The sequence below is a fragment of the Dendronephthya gigantea genome, unplaced genomic scaffold (assembly GCF_004324835.1).
Source record: "Dendronephthya gigantea isolate DGI-Jeju-01 unplaced genomic scaffold, DenGig_1.0 000271F, whole genome shotgun sequence".
Classification (NCBI taxonomy): Eukaryota; Metazoa; Cnidaria; class Anthozoa; order Malacalcyonacea; family Nephtheidae; genus Dendronephthya; species Dendronephthya gigantea.
This window is the reverse complement of record NW_021163281.1, coordinates 16774-36188: the sequence shown is the minus strand read 5'-3', so window position 1 is coordinate 36188 and position 19415 is coordinate 16774. Positions and strand designations below refer to the sequence as shown.

Genomic DNA, 19415 nt, shown 5'->3' with positions numbered 1-19415 from the left:
CTTGTTTCCCTGGCGGGAAACATTGCATTTATTTGCAGTCATGTGACTACGAATGAACCAATCACATTTAAAGTACACAGCACCTATAATTGTAAAGCGGGAGTTTCTTCGAAGTTGATTGGTTCGCTAACTTTGCTACCCTCGTTAGAGTCTGAGCCAATAGGAAACAACCGTATTAAAGCTTCTATACTACCGTCTTCAATCTTGCTACAACCTTACCACGTGATCATATCAGACAAGTAGTATGATAATCAATTGACGACAAAATACCGATCAACTCCGAACATGCAATTTCGCAGCAGAAAACGGACTATTACTGCAATTGTCTCCACAGTACATGTCTTCATCTGGTGATTCCGCAGCATAAAATCTGTGCTAAAGTAAAAAAACATCAGTATTCTTAAGAAAGGTGCATGCTATCACCAAACATTTACTTCCACATCTTGCCACAAATGCAGTCATTTCTGTAGTCTTCAGGTAATGAAAAAATCATTGCAGATTTTACTGAGAACTCTACATTATTTAAGAAGCACAATTAGTAAGAATGTGTTTAGTCCAATTAGATCAGCTTACCAAACTTGAAACTGTTACCAAAGAATTCTAGAGACATCAAACCATGACACATCTGGGGAATTCTCTGGTCACACAGGTGACATTACTGCTTCTTTAGGCTTCATATTTTGCATGTAACAAAATAGAATAATTGCATTGCCACGTGTGTGACCACATCTTATGATGACAACTTTATATTTCTGCTGTTTTCATTTCTGTGCTGGCTTTCACACAGAAAATTTAGCATTCTTTGATTTTACCGAAGAGTTGCCTTTAAATGCGATATTTTGTTATTTCTAAGTTCATTACGGTGTATTTACAATATTACAAAACTTCATAGGTCATGTTTTATATGATGATTAATCTGATTGTCATGGTTTTAATTTGTCGTGGGTCGTGGCTTGTCGCGGGTTATTATTATTACTACCTCGAGTCGCGTTTGATTTCAAGCAATGCCAAGCATTGAAACGCATTTATATGAAGTAAACCAAGTTTATTGAATTTCATCTTGAATATCTTCATTGTATTATCTCTATACTTCGCTAACTGTGGGTATATCGAGCCCCCTACTCATTACTCATATACACATATAAATATATTGATCACTAAATCACTAATATTGTTGTTGAGTAAATATTATCTGTTTGCCTTAAGGCGTCTAGCCACTAGACTGTTCTTCGTAACAATTGGCGGCAAAACCACAGTGTTTCTAGACCATTGAATATCAGTTGTCTTTTCAAGATTGTTTACACTTCCAGCCAAATGTTCATCTTTTAAATGCTGTTTCAATCTTTTATTCAGCACCAAACTTCGTTCGTAAAGCTCATCTAATTCGTTGTCTGTTAAGTTATCTAAAGCCTCTAACATCGTATCGTCTCGGAGTAATCTGTTTGCCTGCTTTTCGGTTGTAGATTCGTCCAAAATCATTTGCTTTGCTTTCGAATTCCAGTGATGCCCTTTTGACGTTTCGCTCGAAGGCTGATCTTTCAAACTTTGCGCAAACGTTGTATCGCGACTTTCTCCATTTTCGAATCTCAGAGTAGACACGCTCGATGTTGACATAGCGGAATGTATATTCTAATATTCTTACAAAGAAATGATGGAGAAAATGCTGAATAAAACAAAAATAGTCTTCATTGAAAAGTTGGGACGCTTTTGTTGTTATATTTTGGAATATTAATTATACGTAATCGAATACGTCACCATGGAAACATCACCGTAGCACGTCACCATTGACGTCACCGAACACGAGTATCGCCCGATTTTAGGGATCGCCTGCCATGCAGGCTAGGTACGAGTTGCGTTATGCTAATTCAACATCATGACCAAAGTCTCTAGTCGTTACAACTTACAAAGGCGCTTTTTTTCCTAAACCAGAATACTTTTAGTGACTTTTCAGACAATGATGTGACATGCATGATCTTAAGCATGCTCGCGCAATATATACTAACGTGACATGAACCGTTTAAAATCAACGCAATTTAAATGTAATTATCATAACTTGAAAATGATGCACGTTTTAGCATCGAAACGTCGTTCAATAAGATAATATCGCTATCATTTGTGTCAAAAATGACGTGACAGTCCGTCATAATAAAAAGGCATAGATTTTTGCAAAGGCATAGATTTTTGCAATAATTTATATTCTATTCAACTGCATTTTTAATGCAATAAAAATACAATTCACTTGTGTTTGAATGTCTTGCCAGAAGGCACTCGAGCTCTATGGAAAATTTCAAGGCAGAATAAAATTGAAATAATATATTAAATTCGTCTACTGGCGGCTTGAGTTCTTATCATCCCCCCCCCCCCTTGTGTAAAAATGTCACAGGGAGGTTGGCAAGAAGCAAGTCAAATTAGGAGGTCGAATATCTTTTGAAGTCTAAAATTGGCAGTCAGAGGGAGGGGCGTGCCTCAAGTGAGCACCCGTTTCTTAGGGCCCTGCAAACATATCGACCATCACCAAAGTCGCAACAACCAGCTGATCTAAGTACGAAATCAACCAATCCAGAAACCAGATCCTCGAAAAAAACTGAATGATCATTTCCTTTGTTTCATTTCAGCAATGGAAATCTCAAAGAGAGGCCAGACCCTATAGAACCGCGCGAACATGTGTAAACAGGCCCTGGATCTACAATAGGGCGATTTAGCATGAGGACGTGAACGTCAAAGAGGACGTGAAAATGGCGAATAAATGGCGTGATGCGCCCAAATATGGACATGCCACGCCATTTACTCGCCATTTTCACGTCTTTGACGTTCACGTCTTAAGACATGCTAAATCTCCCTGATAAGAATTCAAACCGCCACGTGATCTAATGTTCATGCTCAATCACGGACCAATCACTTTTTGCCCACGCGCACATCGGGGTAAATGTCGATATCGCTGTCGCTGTCCATGAGATACAGTTCTTCCATGTTACGATATTGCCTGTTGCAGCAGTTCATAGAATTACACCAATTCCCGGAACCGGTGTGATTTCCAAGTGAGGCATCCATCATATCGTACTTGGGTGACCTATGGCTACCCCGAGTCAATCGACTTATCAAACCAACCACAAGCAGTACGACAACTGGGACACTCAGTATGGCCAATATTATGTACCCGGGGCTATTACTGGACTTGGGTGGCTTTCGGGTATCGTCGTGCTTGCCCGTGGTAGTTTCGTCAGATGGTTTTGTTGGGTTTGATCCCTGGACGGCCGCGTTCAGTCCACGAACAAAGTTCTCGTCTTTAACAGAAACTAGTAAAGTACAAATATGTTACACTTGCACGCTTGTTTATAATACTGCGATTTTATCCCTGCGATGGACGCGAATGGAGCAACTAGTTATAAATGCTCTGAATGTAAAAATCTCACATCTTGTTGTCAAGTTGTGTTCGAAATAAGCTTGCTAACAATGTTGTTATTTTGTGAAGTCGCTACAAGCTTGTCACTGACAACTTGTGGAGTTGCATAACGATAACAAGTTGATAGAACAAGCTTGTAGCAGTAAAAGTCAACAAGCTTGTAAAAAGTCTGCTGCGGGTTTGCAGCAACTTGTCAACAAGCCTGGAACAAGCAGCCCGAGCACACGTCTGCTGCAGGTTTGTCAATTTTCACAACTTGTGCGATCAAAGTTATCAACTCTCTAAAGATATGCTAACCTTTGCTCGGGTGTTCAAATTTCCACACTCTGTTGGGACCGATTTCAGCAACAAAAATACTCGAGCCATTGGACACGACAGCATGAGGTTGTGAGAAGCCCTATGAAAAGATTTTATGAAACAGAGACGTTAAAACGTGTCCTATCAGCCATGACTATGGGGGTCCATTGTTACGGTGATAATTCCATGTTGGGAAGCCGAATCCTTGGAATATCTTTGGAAGGAAAATCAAATCCTTGGAAGAATAACCAGAATCCTCACGACGGGAAGGGAACTAGGATCCTCAGAGGCTAACCAGTATCACAGAGGGATAACTAGAATCCTTTGAGGATACCCAGAACCCCGGGGGATAACCGAGACTCGTACCTTGCCGTGAGGACTCCACGTTGCGATGATATCTCCACTGCGTGGATTAATCGTAAATCCTTGAACTTTAGTTTTGAAACCACTGTTCACAGCATAAAGAACGTCATCTATGTTACAGAAAGAAAGTATAGCATGGATTAGTTTGTTCATACAGCTTTATACATAATTACAAAGGTGATTATTAAAATTGTGATTTGTCAAGCGATTTTAGTTTAATACCAATGTGTTGTTTTGTGGCAAATGAAGAAATCTTAATGACAAGAAATCTTAACGTAATCTTGAAGAAAATGATAAACGTAAAAAGCATGCAAGGGGCGATAAAAGTTGGTCTAAATTACTATAAATAGGTTCCAATTCAGCGATTTCAGCGAAACATTGTTCTGAGTCAGTAGTGTTATATGTGTTAGGACTTCTAATGTTACTGTTGTGACGGACGTTTCAAACAGGCAAAGCCTTGCTTGTCTTCATTGGATGGAGTCAATGGACTTGCCTCTAATGATATTGCGTGCGGCAAACCCTACCTTGGTTACTGAAGACGACAGCGAACACGAGTCCTCCAAATTTTGGAGATGAGATCTGCTTATGAAACTTTCCTTCTGTGTCAAAGCATTGAATTCTACCGTTCTCTCGATCAGCGACGTACAGCATTCCTCTGTTCTCGTCCAGAGTTAGACTGTGCGGAATAGCGAATGTGCCCGGAAGAGGAACTGGAAATTACAGTGCGAGATTGTTAGAACATGAAGCTCAATTTAAGGCAAAGTTTTTGGTAAGGAAATGCAACGACCAAGTCTTAGGTGAACCTCGAAAGGTACTAGCTAATACATCTGCATTTCATCCACACACATTCACATTCACTATCGCAATCCCTAATTGATACTCTCAAGTTGAACGTCACTTCCAATCTGTCTTTAATCATCCGAGTTCCTTACTTATTATTGTTCCTCATGCAGTGTTAATTATACCTATGCATGCATTATGTTAATTATCATATATCCGCACAATTTCCAACACACAGGAAAAGTTGTAAAAACATAGCATCACTCACCATTTTGCCGGGAGGCCTTCCCCCACACTCTCATAACCCGACCTTCAGGCGAAAACTTCATGATTCTGCTATTGCAATAGCTAAAACAAAAACGAAAGGTTTCGTGAGAATTGTGTTTGGAGACTCATAAAAGCACTGCATCGTTTTCTCTCTTTCAAATTCTTGACACATTCCAGGTCCATAGTCACATTACATATAGTAAAAATAGAAAAACAACGGATATTTCACGGGGAAAAATATTCTGACTGCACCTATAGAAGAAGCTTCTACCATCAAAATGTATTTATTGCATTTTCTTTTAAAAGTTATTTATCCTTGCATTAAAAATATAAGAGCCCTTGACCTTACCCATCAGAAACATAAAAGACACCAGATTTTTCCACAGCCACATCAGTTGGTTTACAGAAATGTTCGTATCCGGAGCCAGGAACAAGGTTTTTACCCAAAACTAAAGTCGGCTTTTTGAATTCGCCACGAGGGAACTTCATCACCTACAAAATTCGCAATAAACGATAAAAAAACAGATAATCTCACCGGAGCGGTGGACTGATAGGCCGTATTCTCTGGCACGAAAAGTCGCTTAGAAAACGATTTTCGTTGCCCCCCTTCGGGCACTACTTGAAAACACGATAGAAAATTAGGATAAATTATAGAAAGTCTAAATTCACTTGTTTTCACCTTCATAAACCTGCAGTTTTCGAGCATTTCATCTTCGAAAAATCAGTGAATTTGCATGTTTTGCAATACACCGACGCCATTTTGATTCAGGAAATGTTGAGGATACTTGGTGTAATATACGACATATATAGCAGATTCAGCAGTTTTATACCGGTATTTACATGAAGTTTCCAGCATTTTTGCTGTGCAAGCAGGTTTCAACAAGGAAGCTTTGAGTGGAGTTATAGTTTTTCTAAACCAAATTAGTCAGAGAAGACTTAGACAACAATTAATCGGAAAAACATCCGCCAATTTTGCTTACACGCATCAAAATCATCCACGAGCGTTTTGTTTCTAGTCAAGTTATATAAAATAATTACTACACAATTCCTTTCCAGCCTTTGTTTTATATTAACTACTTTTATAATACATTATAATACACACGTTTTCTCAACAAAACTATTTACAACATCTCAGTTTTTTGACAAAGTTAATTACCAACGTCTTTATCTTATTATCATCAATCCACTAAAAACGAATTTGTTGAGCGAAGACCCAGACATCTGTACGAAGTTTAAACAGAAGTATTACAGAACAAATTTCAAACATTTTCCTTATGAAAACGTGAGAGGACATGTGAAAACTGCCAAGTTGGCCTAAGTCTAAACTTGCTGAAGTATTGGAAAATGAATCTGGAAATCCAGAAGTCAATGTTTGTGCATTTAACAACAATGCACTGATTGTAGATGCTATGGCAGTTATTCAGTCGATGAAAGGAAAATGGAAAACATTTGGCGATGATGCTCTTTTAAAAACCTCATCACGCTAGCACGAAAGTATAATTCCAAACAATTATATTGTTGCAGACAGGTATCCTTAGTTGAGCATAAAGAATGCAGAGAGACAACGAAGAGCTGAAAAGTGAACACTGGAGGTCATGTAACTCTTCCTGGTGGTGTTCCATTTCTACTATGTATGTAACTGCTAAAGAAAGATGCTATGTTTTATATCCCGGTGATTCCCCGAACGATAGTGTAACAAGTAATGAGGTGTCTTCGCTTCATAGCAACCACGAAGAAGCAGACACTCGTTTAATTAATTCTACATGCTAACCTCGATGATGAGACAGAGTTGTGGTATTAGCTGTCCGATTAAAAGGGTTGAGTTCAACATTTTATTTGTGTTTTTGAGGCGCTCATAATTCTCCCACAATGGTATTCAAACGTATGGCTGATATCTACCTTGGTAGGCGTGTTCAATAATTTAACATGTACAGTAGTTGTACGTTGCAAATCACGCTTAAATAATTGTTGAGGAAACGTGTGTATTATAAAAGTAGTTAATATAAAACAAAAGGTGTGCTGGAAAAGAATTGTGTAGTAATTATTTTATATAAATTGACTAGGAACAAAACACTCGTGGGTGATTTTGATGCGTGTAAATAAAGTTGTTCTTATTTATTTGTAAATTCCAAGAGCAGAATGCTATAAAAAAAATCGCAAATTGGCGGATGTTTTTCCGATTGATTGTTGTCTAAGTCTTCTCTGACTAATTTGGTTTTGAAAAACTATGAAAATTTGCGAAAAACCTCGTAAAACTCCACTCAAAGCTTCCTTGTTGAAACCTGCTTGCACAGCAAAAATGCTGGAAACTTCATGTAAATACCGGTATAAAACTGCTGAATCTGCTATATATGTCGTATATTACACCAAGTATCCTCAACATTTCCTGAATCAAAATGGCGTCGGTGTATTGCAAAACATGCAAATTCACTGATTTTTCGAAGATGAAATGCTCGAAAACTGCAGGTTTATGAAGGTGAAAACAAGTGAATTTAGACTTTCTATAATTTATCCTAATTTTCTATCGTGTTTTTAAGTAGTGCCCGAAGGGGGGCAACGAAACTGAACGATAATCGGCCACAGAATACGGCCTATGATTTGACGTTCTTTTCGAACAGACGACCTTACCTGATGACGGCCAACGTCAGTGACCCATACATTATCTTGGTGATCGATGGTAAGACCGTGAGGCATATAAAACATATTTTCGCCATGTTTCTCCAGGACTTTACCGCTGACACCATCCAAAACCAAGATGGTAGAGCCACGGATGGGACCGCGGATTTGCGGATTCCGGAATGAATCGTCTATGTTGAACGTGCTGGAATGGGTAAATACAAGAATTGACTTTATTAAGCAAAAAAGAACTTAATAAAGCTATGGATTTGTAAGAGTTTACGTTTTCCAATGTTATAACTGTCTGGATTGAAAGGAGAGTATCTGGGATCGGTTTGAAAACGTTTAATCTTAATCTGCTGTTTTTGTTGAATGTTTCATTTATTACTATTCAAGACTTTGGGAACTAAACTCCATTAAGACAGGAAAGATTTCGGAGTCCACCTTTTCAATTTTATACACAAAATGCTACAAAAATGATTTGTAGGTTCGTATAAAACAGGATTAAAGCCAACCGGCTGACTTTTGAATGGCAAATGAATATGTACTAGAATTCTAGCAAAACGTTTGAAATGATTTATGCAAACATAGTATTGAGTAATCTTCCAGCACTTACTCCGCTTCCCAGGTTCGTTCACTGCGATGAAACACGAACAAGCGACCAGCGGTATCCACTGCTAAGCCAGTCACTTGCCCCAAGCCCACCGTCACTTCAAACGGCCAGGATTCCACCAGAGAAACATTAAAGCCCGTTACTCCGTACGCCACAGAAGGTTCAACTTGTGACCGTCCTCCGCCAATACTTGATGTAGTCTTGGATAAATTGTGATCGTCAAAAGACGTCGAAGTTGATTTTTTGGTGGATCTTGTCGTTCGAGGAAATTTTGAACCGCTCGGGAGCTCGGAGACCGTCGTAATTTGCTCGGAAATCGAAGTACTTGTTGAGACGTCGCTTGTGACGGAACGAGATGTTTTTGCTTGCGGGGATCGTGTTGTTTCTTGCAATGTGTTCTCTGTGGTCATTTCTCTGGCTTGTTGGTAAGACGTGGTGTGGGTAGTAGGTCTGTCGCTTGTGACGTCACTTTGGATGACGTGATTTAGATCTTTGGCACCATTCGCATAATCTTTGACGTCATCTTCATCTTTTTTGTCGTCATCATCCCTTACATTACCATCTCCATATTTAGCGTTACCACTATCTCTTAAGTCATCATCATCTTTGACGTCATCATCATCTTTGACGTCATCATCATCTTTGACGTCATCACCATCTTTGATACCAGCATCAACCTTTATGACACCGTCAGCTTCGACGTTACCATCAGCTTCTTTAACATTACCATCTCCATCTTTAACGTCACCACCATCACTTACGTCATCATCATCATCACCGTTACTGACGTCACCATGTGTGCCAATTTGATCCGAGCCATCTTCATGCACATTATTTATTTGGCCACCGGATTTTTGGTCGCTGCTTGAAGTTCTAGTCAACGGTTTCTCTGTGGACTTTCTCTCACTCGTAGAGGTCTGAACAGTGGTTGTCTCAGGGACACTTGTGGGGAACACTAAAAAAACGTAGAAATCTGAAGATCTAACCGTTCTGTTTAACTAAACACATATACTGACAACGCTTTTCTTCAGTAACTTTCCTTCAGTAACATTTCATATATTTATATTGAAGTATAACTACAATACAGCACGATGTTATACACAATACCTATTATTAGATTGGGTATTTTTACTGGTATGATTATACTAGATATAAAGGTCTGTTCACACGATCCAATTTTGTTGGATCCAATTCAGTATTGCTTTAACGATAATTCGGTATGGCAATTCAGTATTGCTTTTACACTACATCCCATACGTCAGAAGTGAATTAGATCCAACAAAATTCGATCGTATGAACAGAACTTAAGGCATCATTGTACTTCATGTAAAGTCGTTACGTAAATGATGACCGGATAGTGGATAAAGATATTTCTTCACCTTGACTCGTGCCAGTCATCTTGCTGCCAGTTGCGACATCAGCAGACTCGTTCCCAGCCTCTTTCTCGGGACTACCATGGTGGTGATGATGGTGATGGTGGCCTGGACCAGAGCGAAGAGCAACATCAGAACCGATTGGAAAGGAATCGTAAAGGTTCTCGTACTCATGCTGTTCTGCGCAGACCTCAGGCGTGGATATACTGCTGTTCGCATCTCGATAGTACATCATGTAAAAATTACACATCTCGTCAGCAGCTGTTGAACTAAAATTGCAATGAAGCACCAGCTTGGTGAAGGCTCATTTACACCAATAAAACAATTTTGTCGTGTGCAGATCTTACCATGGTATATGTATGAAAGAATAAACATGCGTACAAACGCCATATTTCAAAGCTAGCTTTTAGCATAAAGCTAAAAAGGTGATGTCAAGACACATAGTTGAGAACATTATTACGAATGAAAAACATTTAGATTTGTGTCATTGTTAGACCTGAGAGTGCTTATCCCAGCAGGCTGTCAAGTTCTGGCTCAGAGAACCGCAAGACACCGACTTGCAAATACAAACAGCTTGTATCAGCAACTGGCGAAAAATATAAAGTGAGTATTTAGTCATTTTTACTCACCCAATCAGAGTAGCTGAAGTTTTTCCACTATTCACAGTATCGTAGGTACATCTCGCAGCCTGAATACGGAGAAAAAACACGATTATGCTTCCCCAACATAGGTCAGAAAATTGCACGATGGAAACTATTAAGCCTGGTTTCAATTCAGTCGTAATTGTCGTGTACGAGTCATTTTCACCAATGAGGGATAGCCTGGACGTGAATTTGTCTTTATTTCTGTATTCAAACCGGTCATTGTTGACTGGACACAAATAGAAATATTCTATCGTGCACATCAGCCACCTTGACATGTTCACGACACTTACGACTTGCCTGGAAACCAGGCAATAGAAGTTCTCAAAAATACGAATTGTTGATTCAATGATTCGAAGTGATGAAATCAGTAAGAATCAGGCTTACCAAAATGTCTCCTTTTTTAATCATTGTAACATTATCCATTGGATAAAATGCCTAAAAAATGATATTACGTTTTATTACTCTTTCAGATAATTAGCAAGTTACTGAGCCACTCTGTCCAAACAGTCGTGATTAAGCAACACATGCAAAGAAACTTAGTTCGACCAGTGATATGGTGCTGCTGCATGTCTATCGTCAACCATTTTCATAAAATACTTGAATATAACGCTGAATTCAACATGGGTAGCAAAATGGAATTGGTTATTTGAACGTTCATACTGATACCCTATGGCAAGTTCGTTGTACAATTTTGGGGCCGTGGTTGTTAGATACGGTTGAGTGAAGTTTGTGTAAAACAGTGTCTGACAGACTGTGTAAAACTGATGAAATAAATGACCTACCTGTGGAGCTTGGGGGTCACCCTTGCCTAGTAATTTCCAAGTATTGTTTCTTATCCGATATGCCGTGATGACACGACCTATTGCGGAATAAACAAGACTTAAAAGGCCACGTTTATACACGGTTCAATGTATCTTAAAACCTGTAATACAATTCTACTTTTCAGAGATGAAAATTAGTGAAGAGTCTTCAAATGTAAGTGCAAAAAGCGACCATGGAGTGTAATAAAACATACCGCCCTGAACTTACCTAAATCATGCGCATGCGTACGGAAGGCAAAAGCATTGATTTCTTGGTCGCTTTCGTATTTGCACGCGATGTCCACGTGAACCCCTGAAATCAACGAGATAATTATAAATGAAAGGCCAACAGAGTGAATGGCGTTTGAGGTTTGAACTTAATGTAACATGAAAAGTTCAATGTCTTTAACAGGCTTAGGTAAGTTAGATGATTTGCGAGCGCATTTTTCCTAACGTGTAATTGCTTGTTTACGTTTTACACTTTTAAACGCGACGGTAAAAACAGCCTTTCTTTATAACTTCTCTGTTGGACGCTTATTAAAAATGCGCAATGTTTGGAATTCGAGTGTTTTTCATTGCCTTTATATATACAACATAGTCATAGCTCATGAATACAGGCTGACACTGTTTAAAGCCAAGTCGCTTCGTAACCAAGGATCTAATAAGACCCTCAAAAGTAAATGCACTAAGGGAATTTATCATATTTCCTGGTAACTTTGGAGAAGGCAAGGTCCAAATGTGCTAAAGAGAAAGGTACAAATATCTCATTACCGAAGCAGAACGGTTACTGAATAAATATTCAAGTACAAATCGAAAGCTGTCTTCATCGAAAGTTTCTGTCTTACAAATATCCACTATACGCGTTCGCATCTACACGTTCTGAAATTACCCTACTACTACTGTTGAGCAAAATTACTTGGTCTAGACCAAGTTAAACTATAATACACAACGTAAACACATACGTCGATATTGCGACTAAAATGCTTGTTAAGTTGACGAAATATGGTTATAGTTCATATAGTTTTGAATGTTGTCTTACTAAACTAAGTAGTGAGAAGGAAAATTGTAGGCAGAGTAAAAAGTGGCAGCACGTTATCGCTTTTAAAAGACATGACCTATATATAGCAGTTTTATCGCCACATTAACTGGCAGGAAATAAAATTAAAGCAAACAATTTTACATGAACAGTGTTCATAGAGGGTAAAATAGGTTATTTCTATCTGTCTTTCTGTAGATCTTTTCTCGATATAAAATTAGTGGGCAAAGGATTCAATTCAGTCACACAAATTGACAAAAACAGGGCGTAGGAACCATACAGAAGAAGTGATATATTGACGTGGCAAGGACCATTGATGCAGAACTGCTGGTGAATAACAATGTAGGAAGTTAAAATCGAAACCTAAAACCAGCAAAACCGTAACGAGGAACGCTAATGACGGCCATTAAATAACTGTTTTGAGTTGAAATGGCCAGAAAGGACGCGGAATACAATACTGGTTATGAAGATGAACGCTTTGAACAAGTTGTCAGCCCGGCGTTGCATTGTCAAATTTGTCACAATGTCCTCAAAGACCCGGTCATGTGTCGCCATAATGAACACATATATTGTCGTGGTTGTATCACCAGACATCTCATGAACTCTCAGACATGCCCGACATGTATGGAACCACTCACTGGCGATTCTCTGGCCCAAGTACCTCAAAATGTGACGAACTTACTGTCTGAATTAAAAATTCGATGCGATTTCTTCGACCGTGGTTGCACGGAGTTTGTTGAACTGAGAGATCTTGAAAAGCATGTTGCAGAGTGTGGGTTTGCTCCAGAGGAATGTCTTTGGCGTAACGCCATAGTGAATAGACAAGATTTATCTGATCATGAAGTTGAGCATGAAATAGCCGAGCGTGAACGCCGCAGAGTTTCACGAATTGCACGAGATAGTGATCTGAGACGTTTAGAAAGTGATCTGAGACGTTTAGAGAGTGATCTGAGACGTTTATCACGGAGCACTTTAGACACTTTAGAGTGTAGTACAAAGTTCCACGTACCAGTTGAATGTGCTGATTTCGCGCATTTGTTTAAACAACTTGGAAGAAGCAGCAATGATTCGCAGGATGTCACAACAGACTTCAAACAGCTTCTTAAAAAACGTGAGGAGCGACATAGCGCATTACACGAAGAGTCGGTTGTTATTGTTGCCGGAGGTGAGAACCAAGGAAACGCGTTAAGTTCTGTGGAGATGTTCCAACCCTCCCAAGGAACTTGGACGCCGCTAGCGTCGTTGAGACAAAGTCGTAGTGACGCGTCTTCTGTTGTTCACCAAGGACAAATGGTAGTCATTGGAGGCTTTCCAACAAGATCCAGTGAAAAATTAACATCCCTTGTGGTTTACGACCATTCCATACCTTGGGAAGATATTCCTGTTAGGTTACCTAGACCTTTGGTGGGTAATCGCAGTGTTATTTATGATGGAAGGTTGATAATGATTGGTGGTTTTGGTCAGAATGTATATGCCAATAGCATCACTGAGATTTCTCTTGTTTCTCCTTACACCATGAACCCGTTGTCGACCATGCCACAGGGAAGATGTTACCATGGTGTTGCATTGTTTCATGACAAGATTCTGATTGTCGGTGGAAGATATGGCATTCGAAGGAACGCAACTCTCAAAAGTGTCATCATGTATGACATCACTAAGAATGAAATTCAGCCGGAGGAGTTGGCTCCCCTCCCCTACCCCGTGACTGAAATGGCCACAGTTAAGTGGGGTGAAGATAACGTCATCATACTTGGCGGTGTTGATAGAAATCGACGTGCATTAAACAAGGTTCTCATGTACAACATCCGATCGCAGAAGAGCGAAATGTTACCAGACATGAAGTACAAGAGAAGAGGATGTGTGGCTGTGGTTGTCAGAGACACCGTGATCGTCATGGGGGGAAATGACGAAGACGAAAATTGCTTAAAATCGGTGGAAAAATTCTCATTTGAAAGTAATTCGTGGCAGGAACTTCAGGAAATGAATGAAGCACGACACTGCGCTACGGCAGTAAGCTGTAAATATTACGAATAGAAAAAATCCATTTACACTTGTTAAAGGCCCTGTTACACGGTGCAATTTTTCCTGCAACTTGCAATGCAATTCTTCTTTTGAAAGATATAAATTTGGCAACTACCAAGATTCTTGTCTTTATTACACTCGATGGCGTATCTTACACTCACATTTTCAAGACTCTTCACTAATTTACATCACTTCAAAGTAGAATTGTATTTCAAGTTGCAAGAAAAACTGTGTGACATGGCCTTAAAGCAATTATACATTGTCATAAACGAGATAATAGTATAATAGATGCACCATCTGATCCTCAAATTGTCAACAGACCAAACAGACCCAAACATTGTTTGAAAAAAGGGTAATTTTAAAACCTTCCCATGCCTCTTTGCGAGCATAACGAGGGGGGGGTTAGATCGTTCTATAAAAAGCTCAATTTACATTATTAAAATACATTGTTTTTTGGAGATACGTGTGTTGTGTGTGGCTGATTTAAAGTTTTGAAACGGGTGTACCTCGTCCATTCAACACAGGTTAGTCTAGGTCTATGTTAAGAAAGACATGCTAGCAATTCACTCATAAATTGTATGTTTATTATTATATTATATTAGCTATATGTATATCATTTTTTTTTATCATGATTACGATTCTCGCCTGGTTCATTCAAGCAAGTATTTGGAAAAAAAGCTAAAACAACATGTCAGTTTGCTTTATATACGCCATAAGACAAATAGGTCTCATACAACTGCACAAAATAGGACTAAATTTTGACTGATAACCATCAATGTTAACAAATTTTCCGTTAGGTTTTATCGCGTAGCCGGTATCCGCCACCTGCGGTTTCGATCATGTCAAATAATATGTAATTGTGTAATTGTAAGAAATCGTCTCTGCAGGAAGCCAGAACAGGATGTGTACAAGCACAATATCAAAGAATTCTATCATGCAGATATGCAGGAAGTCTTCGTAGCGTTTCAATATATAACTCTCAAATCAAAACACTGGGATTGTATACTAAAGGTCGCTTTGAAGCAAAGAAACGTATTTGGAAATTTTCATAAAACGCCGCGGACGATTTAGAAAGTAATTTACCATTTTCTAGCCAATAGTAATTTTAAAGAAGGTAAGCTCATGATTTATCCTAGCGATTTACCTATGACAAACCACGGGTAATGATGACAGAGTTCACAACAATTATACGGATTAATGCAGAATTGTTGTTAAAATGACAATTCAGGAAAGCAATTTATGCTGTGTTTTTTGACTTACAGGTGGCTAATCTTCTGATTCACATCTTGACACATTACGAAATATGTGAGCGAAAATAAGAACATTCTTTCGAAATGGCGACATCGAGATTTGCCTCGTACGAAACTGGTTACGATGATGAACGCTTTGAACAGATTGTCAGCCAGACCTTGCACTGTATCATTTGTACGAATGTCATCAAAGATCCGGTCATGTGTCGCCATAATGAACATGTATTTTGTTGTGGTTGTATCACCAGACATCTCATGAACTCTCAGACATGCCCGACATGTATGGAACCACTCACTGTCGATACTCTGAAAGTTCCTCGTAACATAGCGAACTTGCTTTCTGAACTTAAGATCCGTTGTGAATTCTTCGACCGCGGTTGTGAGAGATTCATTCTGCTAGGAGATCTTGAAAAGCACGTTGTAGACTGTGGGTTTGGTCCAGCATTCTGCTCGAATGAAGGTTGTGGAGTGGAAGTCAACAAGCAAGATTTACTTCATCATGAAACAGCTGTGTGTGAACAACGCAGGGTTAAATGTCATAGTTGTAATGACATAAGTCATGAAGTGAATGTCGTCAAAGCTAACCTGGCATCGATCAATGGAAAATTCGAAAGAATTGAGAAGCATTACGAGAGAAACGACGCGAAAATAACAACTCTCGAGGAAAATGTTGTTTCAAAACTTGAACTTGTCCAAAAAACCAATCGACGGCTTGAAGCGGACAATGTTGAAATGAAGAAATGTTTGAATGAGATCACGAAGCAACTGAAGAAAGGAATTGCAAACGCTGATGGAAAGGACAGAGAACCGAGAATCATTGTTGCTGGAGGTGACGAATCGACGTCAACATCGGTAGAAATGTTCAGCCTGGCGAGCGGGACTTGGACACGACTACAGGGGACCAGAGAACGTCACAGTGGAGCCTTTTCGTTTGTCTACAACAATCAATTATTCATTTTGGGAGGTTTTGGCAAGACTTCCATGGAGAAGGTGTCATTGGACGTTGCTCTAAGTGACAAGTCCATAGCCAAGTGGGAAATTGTTTGTGCGGAGTTACCAGGATCATTGTATGCCCTCTGTAGCGTGATTCATCTGGGACGGTTGATACTGATTGGTGGTTATGATGGATGTACAAGTACATCTTCGGATAGAATTACTGAGATCTCACTTGTCCCTCCTTATCCCAGGAAACTGTTGTCTAGAATGCCTCAGACACGATACTTCCACGGCGTTGCGATATTTGGTGATAAGATTCTGATCATTGGAGGAATGAAGACCCTATTCAATTCGTCAACACTTCAAAATGTTCTGATGTATGACATCATTAAAAATGAATTTAAGGAGTTGGCTCCCCTCCCCTACCCCGTGAGTCAAATGGCCACAGTTAAGTGGGGTGAAGATAACGTCATCATAATGGGTGGCGCTGACAGTAACGACAAAGCGTTAAGCAAAGTCTTAATCTACAACATCAAGACCCAGAAGAGTCACATGCTTCCAGACATGAAGTACAAGAGGAAAGGATGTGTGGCCGCAGTTGTCAGAGACACTGTGGTCGTGATGGGAGGCCAGGATGGTAGAAATAACTTGAAGTCTGTGGAAAGTTTTAGATTTGATAGATACAGCTGGGAAGAACTTCCAGAAATGCATGAAGCAAGATGCATTGCTACGGCTGCTGTATGTTAAAAGTAAATATATACTGTGCATATTATTTTCTGTTTAGTCAGTATATGTAATATAAAAATGATACACAAATATGCCACCAATATGTAATATAAAAATGATATACAAATATGCCACCAATAAATCTGATACATAAATTATTCAGATTCGAGAAACGATTTTCACCATTTTAACCAATAAATGACAGCACAAGATAAGGCTTTAATTAAAGCTTGGATTAGATTAGATATTTAATCGGGATTGGGATCACGGATTAGATCAAGATAACAATTAAGTTAACAGTTAGGATAAAATTTGGGAGAGTTAAACTTACAATATATAAAAGTATATAAAACCGTTTGCAAATAAAGAAATTGATTTTAAAAATACAGTCACTTCAGCAAGCATACGATATCCATATATAATCAGGGCGCTTATATACTACATATAGTATATAAGCACCCTGTATATAATCATATAAGCGCCCTGTATATAATCACCTTCACGCCCTGCGGGTCTTTCCAAATCAAGGTAGAAATGTATGCGCGCTCCAGTTAAAACTGACCGGGTTGATGCAAACCCTCAACAACAACATTTATCAACTCTGTTCAACCTTTGTAAACACAGACTTAGCTCATCTAGTCTGAGTTTAAAAGTTTGACTGGTTCAATGGCTCGTCAACACGTTTCAATACGATGTAAAAATGCAGATGATATTTAAACGGAAGGAGCTTAAGTACCTGGCATCAACTCAACAGTGTCTCTGTGCACGTTTTGTCAGTAACGAGAAGCTGTATGTTTATAATAGCGAAGTATTTCATATAAGAAACGAATAAAAAATAAGTTTGTGAAATATCGCAATTTCAACTCAACCAAATACTATTAAAAGGATAGAATTACAAACTGTCACATTATTATTATTAGTATGGGTCAAGTGAGAATCGAATGTCGCAAATTCGAAGATATTCACTATCTCGGAACTGAAGCTGTATACTGATGTGTAATTAAACCCTCAAATTGAGCGCTTCAACTGTGCTTTTCAAAGTGTCGATTAGTCCCGAAATCGACGCCAATTCATCATTTTACCCAAAGTAAGTAGATAATTTACTATATTCACATTATTTATAAACAAAGAGATCTCGAGAGGCTATAAGCTATCTGCATGAGATCAGTTTTCATTACTGTTTCAAATTTCAATCCTTTGACTCATAGCTTTATACTGTGCTGGTTCAGAAATGTGAGTAAAATGCGAGGGTTTTGAAATGGCCGCATCGAGATTTGCCTCGTACGACACAGGTTACGATGATGAACGCTTTGAACAGATTGTCAGCAAGACCTTGCACTGTATCATTTGTACGAATGTCATCAAAGACCCAGTCATGTGTCGCCATAATGAACATGTATTTTGTCGTGGTTGTATCACCAGACATCTCATGTACTCTCAGACATGCCCGACATGTATAGAACCACTCACTGTCGATACTCTGAAAGTGCCTCGTAACATAGCGAACTTAATTTCTGAACTTAAGATCCGTTGTGAGTTATTTGACCGTGGTTGTGAAAGATTTATTGAGTTGGGAGATCTTGAAAAGCACGTTGCAGAGTGTGGGTTTGCTCCAGCATTCTGCTCGAATGAAGGTTGTGGACGGGAAGTCAACAAGCAAGATTTACTTCATCATGAAACAGCTGTGTGTGAACTACGCGTAGTGAAAGGCGATGAAATGAATATCATTAAAGTAAACTTGGCATCGATCAATGAAAAATTGGACAGAAATGAAGCGAAGGTCGCCGCTATTGAGGAAAATGTTTCAAAAGTTGAAAAGTTGGTTCAAGAACAACTAGAGAAGCAGGAAGAAAGCAATCGTCGGCTGGAAGCGGACAATGTTGAAGTGAAGAAATGTTTGAATGAAATCACGAAGCAACTGAAGAAAGGAATTCCAAAAGCTGATGGAATGGACAGAGAACCGAAAGTTGTTGTTGCTGGAGGCGAGGAGTCTGGATCGGTGGAAATGTTCAATCTGGCGAGTGGGACCTGGACTCCACTAACAGGCAATGAGAGAGCATCGCGAAGGAGCGACTTCATTTGTGCACAACAATCAGTTATTCATCCTGGGGTTGGAGAAAGACATCTTTGGAGAAGTTATCATTGGACCGATGCTCAAATTGACCAGTCCACAGCCAAGTGGGAAATCGTTCCTGCCGAGTTACCTGGATCATTGTATAGCACTGCAGTGTTCTATATCTTGGAGGGTTGCTCGTGATTGGTGGATTTCATAGAGTTACATATGAATCT

The 19415-nt window shown here is 39.2% G+C and overlaps 1 protein-coding gene across 1 annotated transcript in view; it reads right to left on the bottom strand.

The window, feature by feature from the left end:
- Positions 1–2556: 2556 nt before the first annotated feature.
- LOC114541151 (peptidyl-glycine alpha-amidating monooxygenase B-like) overlaps positions 2557–19415 on the bottom strand; it is a 28164-nt gene continuing 11305 nt past the window's right edge. Inside the window, exons 8-20 of the mRNA XM_028561136.1 lie at positions 11386–11469; positions 11139–11215; positions 10741–10791; positions 10342–10400; positions 9719–9981; positions 8343–9294; positions 7739–7931; positions 5460–5602; positions 5112–5191; positions 4588–4773; positions 4067–4173; positions 3701–3800; positions 2557–3296 (exon numbers count right to left, since the gene is read on the bottom strand). Coding sequence (XP_028416937.1) covers positions 2896–3296; positions 3701–3800; positions 4067–4173; positions 4588–4773; positions 5112–5191; positions 5460–5602; positions 7739–7931; positions 8343–9294; positions 9719–9981; positions 10342–10400; positions 10741–10791; positions 11139–11215; positions 11386–11469 — 2696 coding nt within the window. The 3' untranslated portion in view covers positions 2557–2895. The remainder of the gene's footprint in view (positions 3297–3700; positions 3801–4066; positions 4174–4587; positions 4774–5111; positions 5192–5459; positions 5603–7738; positions 7932–8342; positions 9295–9718; positions 9982–10341; positions 10401–10740; positions 10792–11138; positions 11216–11385; positions 11470–19415) is intronic.